The 14597-nt window shown below is 41.9% G+C and overlaps 1 protein-coding gene across 1 annotated transcript; it reads right to left on the minus strand.

Annotated features, from left to right (window-relative positions):
- Positions 1–699: 699 nt before the first annotated feature.
- On the minus strand, positions 700–13774 carry PSMD6 (proteasome 26S subunit, non-ATPase 6). The gene is made up of 9 exons (XM_055135026.1): positions 13648–13774; positions 13274–13571; positions 12561–12766; positions 8159–8304; positions 7700–7919; positions 7492–7600; positions 4446–4614; positions 1034–1111; positions 700–895 (listed from the first exon to the last, which is right to left on the minus strand). Exons 2-9 carry the CDS (start codon positions 13416–13418, stop codon positions 799–801), a joined length of 1170 nt encoding a protein of 389 aa, XP_054991001.1. The 5' UTR covers positions 13419–13571; positions 13648–13774; the 3' UTR covers positions 700–798.
- Positions 13775–14597: the final 823 nt, after the last annotated feature.

Genomic DNA, 14597 nt, shown 5'->3' on the forward strand with positions numbered 1-14597 from the left:
TCATTAAGTTTTTATCATGAATCAATGCTGAATTAAATGAAGTTATCCTTAATTGGTTGAAATCATCTATTTCTCCTTTGTTAGTCATTCCATCAGCATATAAAAACATAAACCACCCCACTTTTACAATGAAGTGCCATTTGCCATGTGATGCTGGCCTGGTTGTTCAAGGGTCTGCAGAACAACCATGGCCAGAGACTAAACTCAGGGAAATGCTCTACCACTGGGAGTTCTGGCCTCAGCCCCTATGTAGGGTTTTTACTATGCTCACTACAACTAGTGTTACTAGTGTTCCAGGTTCTGGAATCCACGGTTATGACAGCCTCCTAAAAGGGACAGAAAGTACAGCAGGTAGGGCTGTACTATCTTATCATGGATTCGACCCCTGACCCCTCATATGGTCCTCTGAGCATGGCCCATACCTGATTACACAGCTATGAGTAAGCCTTGGGTACTGTCTGGTGTGGCCAGAGAAAAATAAAATAAAAGGTAGCCACTATTGTTTTAAAGATATTATCAGTCCCTTTTCTTTTGTCTTTCATGTACTAAGTAGGAGACACTATTTGACTGTGAGCTAAGAGTATGTACCCAAAATTTCCTGATCAGTCAGGATCCGAGCCAGAGATGTACAAATGACATTATGAAAATATTCACTAGTGGATAATTCAAGTGCCATTAACATTACTGGACCCCTTTAAATCAAAGAAAGAATGCACTATTTATTTTATACAGTTGAATTGAGCACATAAGTGAAGTTATAAAAATTCCAAATAAAGAAAATCCTTTGTTTACATGGTTTTACATATTAATTACTCTGGAAAGTTTTTGAACTCTGTTTAGTAGTAGATCTCCTTTCTTGATAGTCTCTTGGTACTGCCAGTTCTTGCTATCAGGTCTATAAATAAATTCAAGAAAAAAACGAATTATTTAGCAGTCACATTACTCCATAAAAATAGTTGACCTACTTTTACTAGGCACTGAGGGAATCCCCTTTATTCTGAGCAGAAACAAAAGATATACAAACACAGAATACCTGTTGGTTTCCACTATTTCATTCACTTTATCTATTTTGCAATGTAGTCTCCCAGCAGCAATAAATCTGGAGAGTTCCCTAATTGAGAAAGGGGAAAGCCTTTAGCATTAGCTTATAAATTATTTAGAGCAAAACTACACAAAATATGACTCAATTCAAGATAACATTTAGTTTATCTCAAGCTTGAGCTACTAAACATAATAGGCAATAGTTAGGATCTCTGGCACCTTCCAGATTATCCCCACAGATAAGGTAATCTATCAGAATAAACATGACCATAGAGGGAGTGTAGCTGTCAAGGGAGGAAACCACTCATAGCAAGCGTTCAGATTCATAAACATGCTCATGAAAAACTTCAAGGAGCTAAAAATAATGGAAATAAATTATTCGGTCTGGGGAAGGAACTGATTATGCCCATTTTCCTTCAATTTTACCTCTGAAGAACAGGCTAACTTCAGGATTTACTTCAAAATTACCTTCAAGAGAGACTAATTTCCTACAATTACAATCCAGTATGCAAAAATGTTAGTAATGAAAAATATTTGAGAATGTATATCATGACCTAATCCTTACTTTTAAGAAAGCTATCTAGGGGCCAGAGTGGATAGTACAGAGGGTATAGGATGTTTGCTTTGCATTCGGCTAACCCGGGCTCCACCCCCAGCATCCCATATGGTCCCCTGAGCACTGCCAGGACTAATTCCTGAGTGCAGAGACAGGAGTACCCTGAGCATCACCCAAAAAGCCAGAAAAAGAAAGAAGAAAGCTATTTACCACAATTACAGACACATCTCAAAAACCAAAAACAAGCATCACTAGTGAAACTCCAACAAAGACAGTCTGCCACAAACTGGAAAGATTTAAAAGATTAGAAATGTATGAGGGGAATGAAAAGAAAGCCTACCTTATGTTAGAATTATGTGAATATAGAAAATAGCAAGAAATATCTGTAAATCATAAAAAATCAAATTCCAAATAAAAATCGTATGATGGTTTACTCCCCCAGATACTAAAACATGCTTATGATGATTTTATGCCAGAGGATATAAAATAGTAGGAAATTAGCATATTTAATTTCTATACCTTGCCAAATAGATTTGATCTCAGTGCCAAAGTACATTCCTGTTTTAAAAAGTTATGCTACTAAGAGACTACGTAAAATTTTTTAAAAATTTTTAAAAAGTCTAAAAATTAAAAAAAAATTTCTAACCTCACTTATATTCATTTTCCAGTTTAAATAGTTATGGCACAACACCCTTTCTTGTTACAACACTTGAACTCCTCAAGTTCTGTCATGGCATTCCAGCCACATTCCCTACTTACTTCCCTTTATTACTCAAACACGTTAAAAATTCTTCAACTTCCCTAACCCATGCCATTTTTCCTGGTCTTAACAGCATGCTCTCTTATACACAGCAGGTATCTGGTCAAGATAAAACAACTGTACTGAATGAACAGAATGTAAAAATCAGATTTTATGACAAGTTTACCAAAACCTACCAACAACGTAAAGCTCACAAGTAGAGTTTCTAACCTTAACCAATTAACCTTAAACAACAGTACTGATTCAAATACTGCCTTGTCCCTTTCTTCATCAAAATCTTAAATGAGTCTAAGTGGAGAATGATGAATAATTCAAACTTAATTTTCTTTAAACTTATTAAGCCAAATTTCCGGGAAGCATTTCACTTAAAAACAAGTTTTTAAGGAAGAAAGCAAAGCATTTAAATGGGGCTGGAGCAATAGCACAGCGGGTAGGGCGTTTGCCTTGCACTCGGCTGACCCAGGTTCGATTCCCAGCATCCCATATGGTCCCCTGAGCACCGCCAGGGGTAATTCCTGAGTGCAGAGCTAGGAGTGACCCCTGTGCATCTCCAGGTGTGACCCAAAAAGGAAAAAAAAAAAAAAAAACCATTTAAAGCCCATACTTCAATGTGGTATCAGAAATTCTCAAAAGGGCATTAATAGAGAACTAAAGCTTGGTGGTACCTTTGTCAAGAGCTGTTCTTACAATACCACTGTCTTAAATCAAACGTCATCCAGTAAGTTAAAAGTACTGTAGTTATCTAAATGGTATCTTCCTGCTTCAGTGCACCTTACCCACAACTTCATTTGAACTTCACATTGCTGCCAAGTAGAACCTAAGCACTTCCTTACCAATTAAGAAACTCAGGACAGTTCAAAACCTGATGAGGTCACAGAACTTTTAATAGCAGATCTAGGACAATAAGCAGGCCAACACCTCCTTCTGATGCACCGCACTACACTACAGTCAGTCATTCCATCATTCTCTTATTAAAAACACATCGGTAATAACCTGTCACATCTATCGTAGTAATCAACCCTATCACACAGTGGTTAACTTGAACTTCACAAACTTACATAGTCCAATACAAAATGAATACAATACAAAAATGAAAAGAAAACCAACTTTAAAATATCCGCCTTTGAAAAAAAACACAAAGTTACAAAAAAATATTACCGCCATATGTTCCTTTCATATGAAGAGAATGTGGAAATTTCACAAATGATCCTAACAGTTTTGAATTACACTAAAGACCAGTGCTTTTTCCTGTTTTCTGAAAACAAATCCATTAAGATTAGCATAGACATTAAATTGTTTAGGATAAAATGTGCTGGTGCCTGACACTTAACTTTGAAGTGGTTGTAAAATAAGAGATAAAGTCAATTTCACAAAAAGTTACAGTATATTTCATCAATTTGGAAAGAAATACTGGAAAAAAGAGATCTTAACTCAACAAAATGCAGCTTTATTTAATATTACTAAATACTTTCTGCTTTTTCACTGTAGGCTAATAAAAACTGCAACAATATTTATGTATTTGGGAGAAACTGATCTAAATATCACTCACAGCACAAAATTCAACTCCCATCTCCCAAATATGAATCCACCATAACATCTCCTTGATGTATGAAACAACACCCAGTGGTCTGACGGACCATCATGTAAGACAGCATAAAACCAGGTCAGCACTCTGTTTCAAATTTCCAACAGCTTCCCACAGCTCCTAGACTAAAATCCAAGTGCCACACAAAGGTCCCTATATGTTGTGTGCTTGCCTTTCTGCCAACCACACCGTGCTGCAGCCTCAGCCATCTTTCTATTCCACTTTATTACCTAAGCGTCACAACTAATGATACAGTCCACAAAGAAGGAACAGAGCATACCTTTATTTAACAACTGAGCTAATAACCTTTCACAAATCACTTACGCGCTCCTCTCTACAACTCAAGTTTCCCCAACTATTAATAGAAGGAACATCAAGAAGCAGAGATGATAAATATGACTATATAGTAGTATTTAGAGAAATAACAATTTAGAGAAGCAACAGAAACAGAAAATGTACAAGTTCACATAGTAAAAGGCAACTGTAAAAAGCATCAAACTTACTGATCAATGAATTCCACACCAACACCAAAGGCTTCTGCCATGTAGCCAAGGGTTAATGACCTGTATGATTCCAGTAACTGGCTGTATGCATGAATTCTCATTTCTCTTACATAGTATCGGTAATGAGGAGCAAAAAGCCAGTCCTTTTTCATTTCCTGTTCCACAACAGCTGCAGTGAGTAAGATGACAATTCATGAGTCTCCCTTTCAGATAAACAGTACATAAAACAGAAGAATTAAGAGTCTTCATCTATAAAGGGCTCTTATAAAGTTGAAAAAGGTTAGTTGTACAGTAAAATGCCCATAGAATATCAATGTGTAACCCATGCAGGTAAAAATTATTTTACTGAAAAACTGCTATGTTACTTCTTCAATAATGGTGTTGCATTTAACAGACAAGATCCTGGCTGTCACAGAAAAAAAATTTTTTTTCCTAATGTATAGCTAGACGAATAAACAAACTATCCAGAGCACATCATTTTGTGAAGAAAATAAAAGTGACATGGTAAGAGTGGCTAAAAGGCCTTCCACAGGTTGGGCAGAGAAACCTGAGGGTATCGAGTGCAGGAGACACCGGCAAGGACACAAAAGTGTCCAGCAGGAAGAGCCCAGAGGAGCCCATCTGCAGGAAGGACAAACTCGGAGTGAAAAAAGAAGATGGGTAATAGAAGGTGATGAGCAAGTAAAATATGTCCACCTAAGATTACAGGTGTTATATGCTTGAATCTCTGCATACGAATGCCCTAAAACACTCTAGAAACTTAGTGGCAACTGCCTCTAGAGAAAGGATCCTAGCAGCCATAGACAAGAAAGCCTTTTTTCCCTTCTTCATGACACTGAGGATTTCTCAAACGTACACATATCCTTGGATTTTTGTGTTCTTTTACTTTCTCAAGGTGAATACAGATGAATAAAAATAGGACCATATTTAAAAACCTGAAAACAGGTATCCAGAAATTTTGTGTGTGAATCTATGTACTGATTTGGAGTGGGTAGGTTGGAGAAAATAAAACTTAACACTGTTTCAGATTTGTTTGGGTTTTGTGCCACACCTCACTGTGCTCAGAGCTGGCTCTGCACTCAGGGATCACTCCTGGCGGGGCTCAGGGATCAACAGGGTGCCTTACCTGCTCTACTATCTCTCCAGCCCCAGTTTTTAATACCTTTAAAGAGAAATTCAAAATCCTTTAATTTTTCAAATCAAGTATTTTAATTTTTTAGGTTTCTTTCCTATTCAAAACTCCTCTGGGTGGTACACAGCGTCCACGGCTTTTGGGGGACACTGGTTTCAGGAGAGTGCTGGGGCAGTCACATGGCCGTAGGGTGGAGAACACCCAGAGGGCAGCCAGTAGCTCATCAGACCACCTGAGGCCAACCCTCAGCCCCCAACCCGCAGCAGCAGGGAGGCCCATTTTAAAAACATTTTAAAAGACATAGTTTATAAGTACCAGAACAGCAGTCATGTAAAATCCAGTTAAGTCGTCTCACTAAAGCAGAGAATCACTGAAACAAGTAACAGTAAGACTCATGAAAAGGAAACGTAAGTATCCTGTCTTCTGCAGTTACAATATTTAAAACGTGCAAAAATAGTAAATAAAAAGTTACCCCAAATTGTTAAAATATTGCTTGTAAGAAATGAGGAGAATATGGAGAGGTTAATGTTTTAACAAGATGTCCAAAATGTATCAATTTCATTACAGAAGGAATGTATTTTCTCCCACCTTTCTTGCCAATTACTAAAAAAAAAAGACTAACTTTATGAAGGAGACACTTCAGAAGCAAAGTGTTAGGTCAAAACCCATCCCATAAATAGAATCATTTGGAGACCCCCACCTCATTCTAATTTTCTTGAATGCTATTCAACCAAAAACCTCAGTTTCTAAAAAGTGCAGCATGAATAAGAAAACCCTACCATGCCACATTTAGGGATATAATTTGTGAAGTTGCTACTGACATGTTCTTACATTATGGTGATAACTAATAATGTGGTGATAACTCAATGCCTGAGTGAAAATATTCCCAGACTGTGCAGCTGAGGAAAAAATATATATATGCCTCTCAGCCCGGCAAGCAACCAAGTATCCCGCCCACACGGCAGAGCCTGGCAAGCTCCCCGTGGCATATTTGATATGCCAAAAACAGTAATAATAACAGGTGTCATTCCCCTGACCCTGAAAGAGCTTCCAATCGTTGGGAAAGACGAGTAAGGAGAGGCTGCTAAAATTTCAGGGATAAGACGAATGGAGATGTTATTGGCACCCGCTCGAGTACATCGATGACAACAGGATGACAGTGATACAGTGAACTAATTATATACTGACCAGGAGGAAATCAAATGGTCAGGAAGGAGATGACAAGAATAATAAAATTTGTTAGGTAAGAGCAAATGATTCTAGGTAAGGTCACTGTAAACTTGCTTTGGAGGAACACAACTATTTCATTATATAGCACTTGAAAATGACTGTGAATCAATGCACATTTTGCTATTGCATAAAGGGCCTATTGCTGAATTCAGACTCAATCTCAACTCAGAAAGGGATTCAGACTCTCTTACATCTCTCTCTAAAAGATGGCTACTAGATTTTTTTTTTTTTACAAAAAAAGCAATGCTTAAAAACTGTAATCATCAATTTACCTCTAGGGCCATATAAAAAAAAACCCATCAGTATGATACACTTCCCACAACAAAAAGAGATTGTCACAATGAAAGACCAAAGAAGCTATTACTATTTTTCTTCTTTTCCCCCTCCCTCCCTCCTTCCCTCTCCCCTCCCTCGTATCCCCGCTCTTTTGTTGGTTTTTGGGCCACCTCCTGCAGTTCCCAGGGCCTACACCTGGTACTGTGCCCAAGGATCGCTCCTGGTACCATCTCAGGGCCCATGAGAGGTCAACCCCGGTCAGCTGCATTTAAGAAATTCCCTATCCGCTGTACTACTGCTCCAGCCTCACGCACACTGTTTTCTTATATGTGAAAGATCACCTCGGTCATATGCATAACGGATCAGAAGATGAAAACAGATCATGCAAAAGAGCCACTCTATCCTTACCTAATGACTGAAAGAAAACGGAATAGCGACACTCGTAGAGTGAAAAAAGATACTGTCGAACAGCTGGAAGACTATGCAACACTTCAAGAATCTCTGCTCCTTTAATAACCTAAGGATTTAACAAAGTAAACACTTTAATGATTTTTTTATATTTAGGTCAGAAAAGCATGGTGTAATCTTAAAAATAGGTTATTGAGATTGCCATTACCTTTTCCCTGAGATCTGGTCTCTCTAAGGCGATCATGCTAACATAGACAGTATACGTCACAAAGGTTTTATAATCCATCAGTTCATAGGATGTAAATGTGGAGACAGTGTCCAGGAAGAGTTCCGCTGCTTGTTTGAAATCCCGGATGGCCACACAATAAAGACCCTGATACACTTTTAGGCGATTCCTCCTGTCCCAGTCTCCTCCTTCTTCTATTAAGCTTTTATGAAAAAGAGCAAATAGAATAGAAAGGTCATAAGCTAAAAAAAGGATTTACAGCTTCATTTTCAAATAAAAAAACTTTTAACATGAACCAAGAATACAGAAAATATTTCACCAAATACACTGCATCAATTACTTGACAAAATTTACTAGTACGTAAAGAAAAGTAAATTTCTTCCACCAGTTTCTTTTATAAGTTGTAGGGGATATATAATCATTGCTGGGGGGAAAAAGTACCTTTTCGCCTTTTCTGTGTTTCTTGTGATGAGATCATTATCCATATAAAATAAACCAATCCTAAGGAGATAGAAGACAATATCCAGCCGGTGACCCAAGGCCACAGTTTTGTCATATGTCTTGCGAAAGGCTGTCAGCGCGCCTTCCTGTAAGGAGAAAGAAGGCAAACAGGTGAGGAAACTTTATAAATTCTGAAAACTGTCAGCTACCTGGGCATTTCTTAACAAGAAATTAGAACATAGGAATACGGCCCAAACAAGAGAAGGCAAGATTGAAGCTGAGTGATAATTAACAAGGGGATTGAGCATACTATTTTCCACACCTGTATAAAGCGTAAAAAGGTAATGAAAACTTTATTGTAGTAACTAAAATACAATCGTTATTTCATCCTAAAATGTCGTGAAATAAAATACTTTATTTCTTTAAAAAGTGAATAAAAGTAAAATCATGACTCATATTTAATGTCTTTTTTTTTTTTTTTGCTTTTTAGGTCACACCCAGCAATGCACAGGGGTCACTCCTGGCTCATGCACTCAGGAATCACCCCTGGCGGTGCTCAGGGAACCATATGGGATGCTGGGATTTGAACCCGGGTCGGCCGCGTGCAAGGCAAACGCCCTACCCGCTGTGCTATCACTCCAGCCCCTCGATGTCTTTTTTAGCAAGTTTTTCCTTTAACTCTTAACTATGCTTATAAACTTATATAAGGAACTGCCATGACATTGATGCGCACACAGAGCTCTCAGATCCTGGTCTCTAAATACTAAATCCACCCCAGCCCCAGCCAGAGATCCAAGGAAAATGGATGATTCCAGGTCCTGAGAGAAAAACCAAACATCTTGTTGCAAGAGAATATAAGACCAATGAGATTACATCTAAAGTAGATACTCCTGAAAAACATCTGCAATAAACTGAGGTCCTTAAGTAATGGTTATTATCAACAGTACAAAGAGAATAAAAATCCATTAAGTAATGTCAAATATAAAAAAGAGGAAACTTCTTTTCAGACTTTAGTTTTTGGGCCATGCCTGGTGATGCTCAGGAATTACTCCTAATAGTGCTCAGGAGACCATACAGGATGTCAGGGATCAAACCTCCACTCTCTCCCTTTGTCTCCAGCCTCTAGATTACGTCTCATCAAGATGGGATATCAGAACATTTCCAATTTACAATCGTCCGATGCTGATTCGACCATTTCCGTGCTGATTCGACCATTTCCGTGCTGAATTTCTCAAGGCCTGCACAAAACCTATTTTCATTCACCTTTAAGAAAAGATTACCCTTACAACCAAACCACACACAATCTAGAAAAATATCCACACTGGGGGACTGGAGAGATATCAGTGTGGGTCAGGCATTGGCCCTCTTGCCTTACACATGACTGACCCAGGTTCAATCCACAGCACCATCCACGGTAACCCAGCCTCCACTGGAGTGAGCCCTGAGCAGAGAGGAGCAGGCCCTGAGCAACACCGGGGTGTAACCCGAAAACAAACCGAAAAACCCACATGCTGATTAGGGAGAATCAAAATCTGGGCCAGAGTGAGTGCAGCAGGCACAGTGACTGCCTTGCATGCGGCAGGTAGATTAAATCCCTGGCACCCCACCTATTCCTCAAGCCCACTAGGAGTAAGCCATGAGCACTGTCAGGTGTGTCCCAAACACAAAAAGAAAAAAAAGGAGGCCCGTGATCTGAACCCTTTCTTCTTTTCCCACTTTCTTAAAATCTTTTCTAAATTTGAGGCAGGGGGTAGGCAGAATACCCATATTATTAATAATTTTAACTGCATTTTCCAAAAATTAGCAATTTAAAACTGTTTGTATTTTCAGTATGTTTACAATAACCAAGCCTTAAATGTATCATCAGAAGGGGCAGAGTCATAGTACAGTGGGCAGGGCACTTGCCTTGCATGCAGTAGACCCAGGTTTGATCTCTGGCACCACATATGGCCCCCTAAGCCCCGCCAGGAGTGACCCCTTAGCAGAGAGCCAGGAGAAAGCCAAGAGCACAATCAGTGTGGTCTCAAAAGACAAAGGAAAAGTCAAGTGTACTGAGAACAAAGCAAAATGGCTGCTTCTGATTTAAAGAGCAACTCCTAACCTTCGACATTTAAGCACTTCATGCCTAAATTCTTTGTCCTGTTATTGATTTGGAGTTTCTCCCCCCTAAAGTCGATCTGCTGAAAAGAAAGCATTTGGTAATTTGTTTTCCATTGCTGAGAATGAAGAGATATGAAGTCAGGAGGCCGCACTAGCAGCAGCATAGTTTTGGATTTCTGTATTTTAGTATCTAGTAATCAATAATAGTGAAATTTTTTTGTTTAAATATTGAATGTAATCAAAGTAAAGTGAAAGTAAAGTGAAATTTACCAGTTACACATGCGGGGTGGGGGGCTGGGGAGGTGGGGGAAGGGGGGAGGTATATCGTGATTCTTGGTGGTGGAATATGTGCACTGGTGAAGGGATGGGTGTTTGAGCATTGTGTAACTGAGACTTTAACCTGAATGCTTTGTAACTTTCCACATGGTGAATTAATAAAAGAATTTTTAAAAAATAAATAAATAAATAAATAAACTCTTTGTCCTATCTTTAATCTTCCTTGTAGAGAAACTACTATTAGCTTTATAAATAAAGGAGCATCCCCCAAAGTCATCTTTATTAAAGCGAGAACCAGAGGTAATCTAATCCAAGGGCTTACACACATTTTTTTAGTTATATCAGCCACCATCTAAATATGGTAGGCCTTTAATCAACATAGATGGCTTCTTAGAAACTGTGACTTTATGCATGTCACAATTTTAAGGACAGAAAAGTCAAATACATTTCTACATTCTCAAATAAGGTCATTTTGTTTAACATTAGCCTAGACTTCCCCCTCCACTCAACAAGCATTATAACTAAGCAAGTAAATTTCTTTTATGTTTTTCATTTGGGAACTGGGGGGTGGAGGGGAGAAGGGCAACACCTAGCAGTGCTCAGGGCTTACTCCTGCCTCTGTGCTCAAGAATCACTGCTGGTGGGCTCAAGCAACCTTTAAGGAGTGCTGGGGATCAAATCTGGGTCAGCTGTGTGCAAGGCAAGTAGTACTAGTACCTGCTTTACTATTGCCCCAGGTTCCTATGACATCACTTGATGACATATTGTACTTCAGGATAAAAAGACTAAAATTAAGGAATTTCAAAAGCCATTCTTGTATCTATTACATAACTACTAAAATTAAAAATAAAACATCTGGTAATGGATATCCCTCTCCTGCACTATGGTGTCTAGGTAAGACAGGTACTCAGTCGAAGACATGTCCATGTACTAAGAAAAAAAGCACTTGTTCATTGTCTCAGCAATTTACTATACAGAACATACCCTAAAGAAAGGCTAAGGTATATGTAGAAAAATCAAATACATTTCTACGTTTAGGAAAGTCAAATACATTTCTACTTTTTTTTTTTTTGCTTTTTGGGTCACACCCGGCGATGCACAGGGGTTACTCCTGGCTCTGCACTCAGGAATCACCCCTGGCGGTGCTCAGGGGACCATATGGGATGCTGGGAATCGAACCCGGGTCGGCCGCGAATGCCCTACCCGCTGTGCTATTGCTCCAGCCCCCTACATTTCTACTTTTAGATAAGCATGTTTTTATAGCCAGTTTTTTAATAGCGAGATGAAATAACCCAAGTCCATCAACAACCCAATAACCAAATAAACTACAGCTTAGCCCAACAACAGACTATGAGACAGCAATTAAGCAGAAATAGCAAGACTTACATACAAGATCTCACAAATAGGAACCAGAATTCAAATGTACAGGACAGTATCAGTACACTACAGTTCCCTTCCAAAAATTTGGACACAATACTACCTAGTTTCCACTAGCACATGTGTGTCTGTAAAGGCAGTGAAATAAGAAAACAGCTGACATTTGAGGGTAAGAAAAATATCTAGAACTCCAGTATTAATCATTTGTCTTATAAAGACACTAACGAAGATATAAGCACGTTACCTCTGAATACAATATGTTTTGGGGACCACATCCGGAGATACTCATGGTTTAGTCCCGTGTTCAGGGATCACTTCTGGCAAGGCTCAGAGGGCCATGTGGGATGCTCGGGATGGAACCTGAGGGGCAGCATGCAAGGCAAACGCCCTACCCGCTGTACTATCTCTGAGTTTTTTTCGGAGAGAGACAGAGACAGAGAGAAACAGTCAGAGAGGAGAGAGAGAAAGAGAGAAAGAGAGAAAGAGAGAGGAGACAGAGGAGAGGAGAGGGAGGAAGGGAGGGGGCTTGGGTCACACCGGGCAGCTGCTCCAGGGCTACTTCCAGCTCGGGGGACCATGAGATCCTGGAACCCTGACCTCTCACGGGCTCTCCCCCAGACAGCCCGGCGGGGACCCCCTCTCCACTCACCTTGTCGCCTATTCTGCAGAGATACTCGGCCTTGGCCATCATGGCATCCCGGATTTCGCTCTCTCCCAGATTCTTCTCCGCATCTTCCAGCTCCTCGTCCAAGCGCTTCAACTCCTCCTCGTTGGCCTTCTTCATCTTGCTGAGCAGGTCCATGTCCATGGACCAGTCCAGGGATTTGCACAAGGCCTCATAGTAAGGGGCCATGTCTGAAGAGACAAACGGCGGGGTCGTGACTTAGGAGGGGTCCCCCGCCCCGCCACACACCCACACCCACACGCTGCTGGTCACCCCCCAGGCTGGTCCTCCCCGCCCCCACCCCCACGGGGCAATGACACCGGGCCTGGCGAATCCTAAATGTCTACAAGTGAGGGCTGCGTCCCGGCCTTGGCTCTGCCTCGGTGGCGGGTGTCCGCAGCGTCCCGCAGCCGGGGCGGGGCCCGTGCCCTCTGCGCGCCCGGACGGACTGACGGACGGACGGACAGACGGCAGGAGCCCCAGGCGCCACGGGAAGGGGGGCCCGGCTCTGCGGCCGCAGGCCGGGCGAGCCCCCGCGAGGTCCCGCTGCACCGCCCTCGCGGGGGCCGGGCCCGCCGGCTCGGGGCCCCGCCGGCGCTCCCACACGAGCGGGGGCCCGGGGTCCGAGAGCCGCGCCCGGCCCGGGACAAGCAGGCCGCCCGGGCCTAGGCCGCTGACTCGGCGCGCGCGGCGCTCACTGTTATCGCGGACGGCCGCCATCAGCTCGTCGCGCACGGCCGCGTCCCCGCGGTGCTCGGGCAGGCTGAGCAGGAAGCGCAGCTGCGCGATGCGCAGGTCGGGGTTCTTGGGCAGACCCTCCTCCTCCAGGTTCTCCAGCGGCATCGCGGCGGCGGCGGCGGCGGCGGGGCAGGCGGCGGAGCGGAGACGGCGACTCAGCGCAGGGCGGCGGCGGAAACGGGAGGAGTCGACGTGCAGCACCGGGCTCCCCTCCGGCCCGGCTTCCGGTCCCGGCGGGGCCTCCGGCGGTAGCGCCACCTGCTGGCCAATCTCGGGAACGTCTCCCCCACTCCTTTCCTCCGCACCCCGCCCCCGCCCCTCTCCACGCACACACCTGAGCGCCGGCGCCCCCGTGCGGCGGCCCGCGTCTCGCAGTCACTGTACCGCGAGTCCCAGGGTCCCTGGCGCTCCGTGCCCATGCTTGGCCTCCACTTTCAGATTTCTGTTTCCACCGAGTCTGTCATCGATAGGAATTGGCCATCTTTTGGAAGATATGAAAATACGATGACAAAAGTAACAAGAAAATGAACACCCTACAAATAAAGCCCCCAAAAGAAACCCCCCTCGAATAAATAAGTAACCCACCCCCAAAAATAGAATACCCCATAAATAAATAAATAAATAAATAAATAAATAAATAAATAAATAAATAAATAAATATATCCCGAGAGTCCTGACTCTGCCCGGCTTTTACGTTTATGGGCATTGTCTCCAGTGCATCGTCATCAGACAGTAGTTGGAGGCAGTACTTCAGCTGTTTCACAGACCAGAAAACTGACGCATTCAGAGATTAGGGAACATGATCAACCAAGGACACAGAACGGTTATGTAACTGCCTGACTAACAACCCCTCTAACTCTAAGGCCTACATTCTTTCTGCTATTCTAACAAAACCACAGACAGGATTCCAGCTTTAACACAACATCATCTCTTATTTAAGTCATTGCAGGTCTGTATTTTCAGTCACCTTTGTTCCTGCGGCTAGATATCCAGAATTGGTTGAGGCTGCTTGAAATTTCAACTAGTGGGTTTTCAATAACTTATTTTTATTGTTACAAAAGGAGTACCTTTAGATTTATCCAGGATTTTTTTTTCTCCTAGTATAAAAATTGAGATGAAATCTACCTGAGGTGGGGGATCAGTAGATGTGAAGAAATGATACAGATTAAATGTGCTGCTGGGACAATGATGAAAGGTTCTAGCACTTTGTTAGTTGGAGGCGCATAAACCTTATGTACCAAAAACCTTATTGTAAACCATGGTACTTGAATAATAATAAACTAA

Source organism: Sorex araneus, chromosome 4 (genome assembly GCF_027595985.1).
Source record: "Sorex araneus isolate mSorAra2 chromosome 4, mSorAra2.pri, whole genome shotgun sequence".
Taxonomy (NCBI): domain Eukaryota; kingdom Metazoa; phylum Chordata; class Mammalia; order Eulipotyphla; family Soricidae; genus Sorex; species Sorex araneus.

Coding starts and splice junctions, on each gene's coding strand:
- PSMD6 (XM_055135026.1), bottom strand. CDS start 13,418: ATGCCGCTGGAGAACCTGGAGGAGGAGGGTCTGCCCAAGAACCCCGAC. Junction 8,305..12,560: donor TCTGCAGAATAGGCGACAAG/GTGAGTGGAGAG, acceptor TTCTCCTTACAG/GAAGGCGCGCTGACAGCCTT. Junction 7,920..8,158: donor AACACAGAAAAGGCGAAAAG/GTACTTTTTCCC, acceptor TTTTCATAAAAG/CTTAATAGAAGAAGGAGGAG.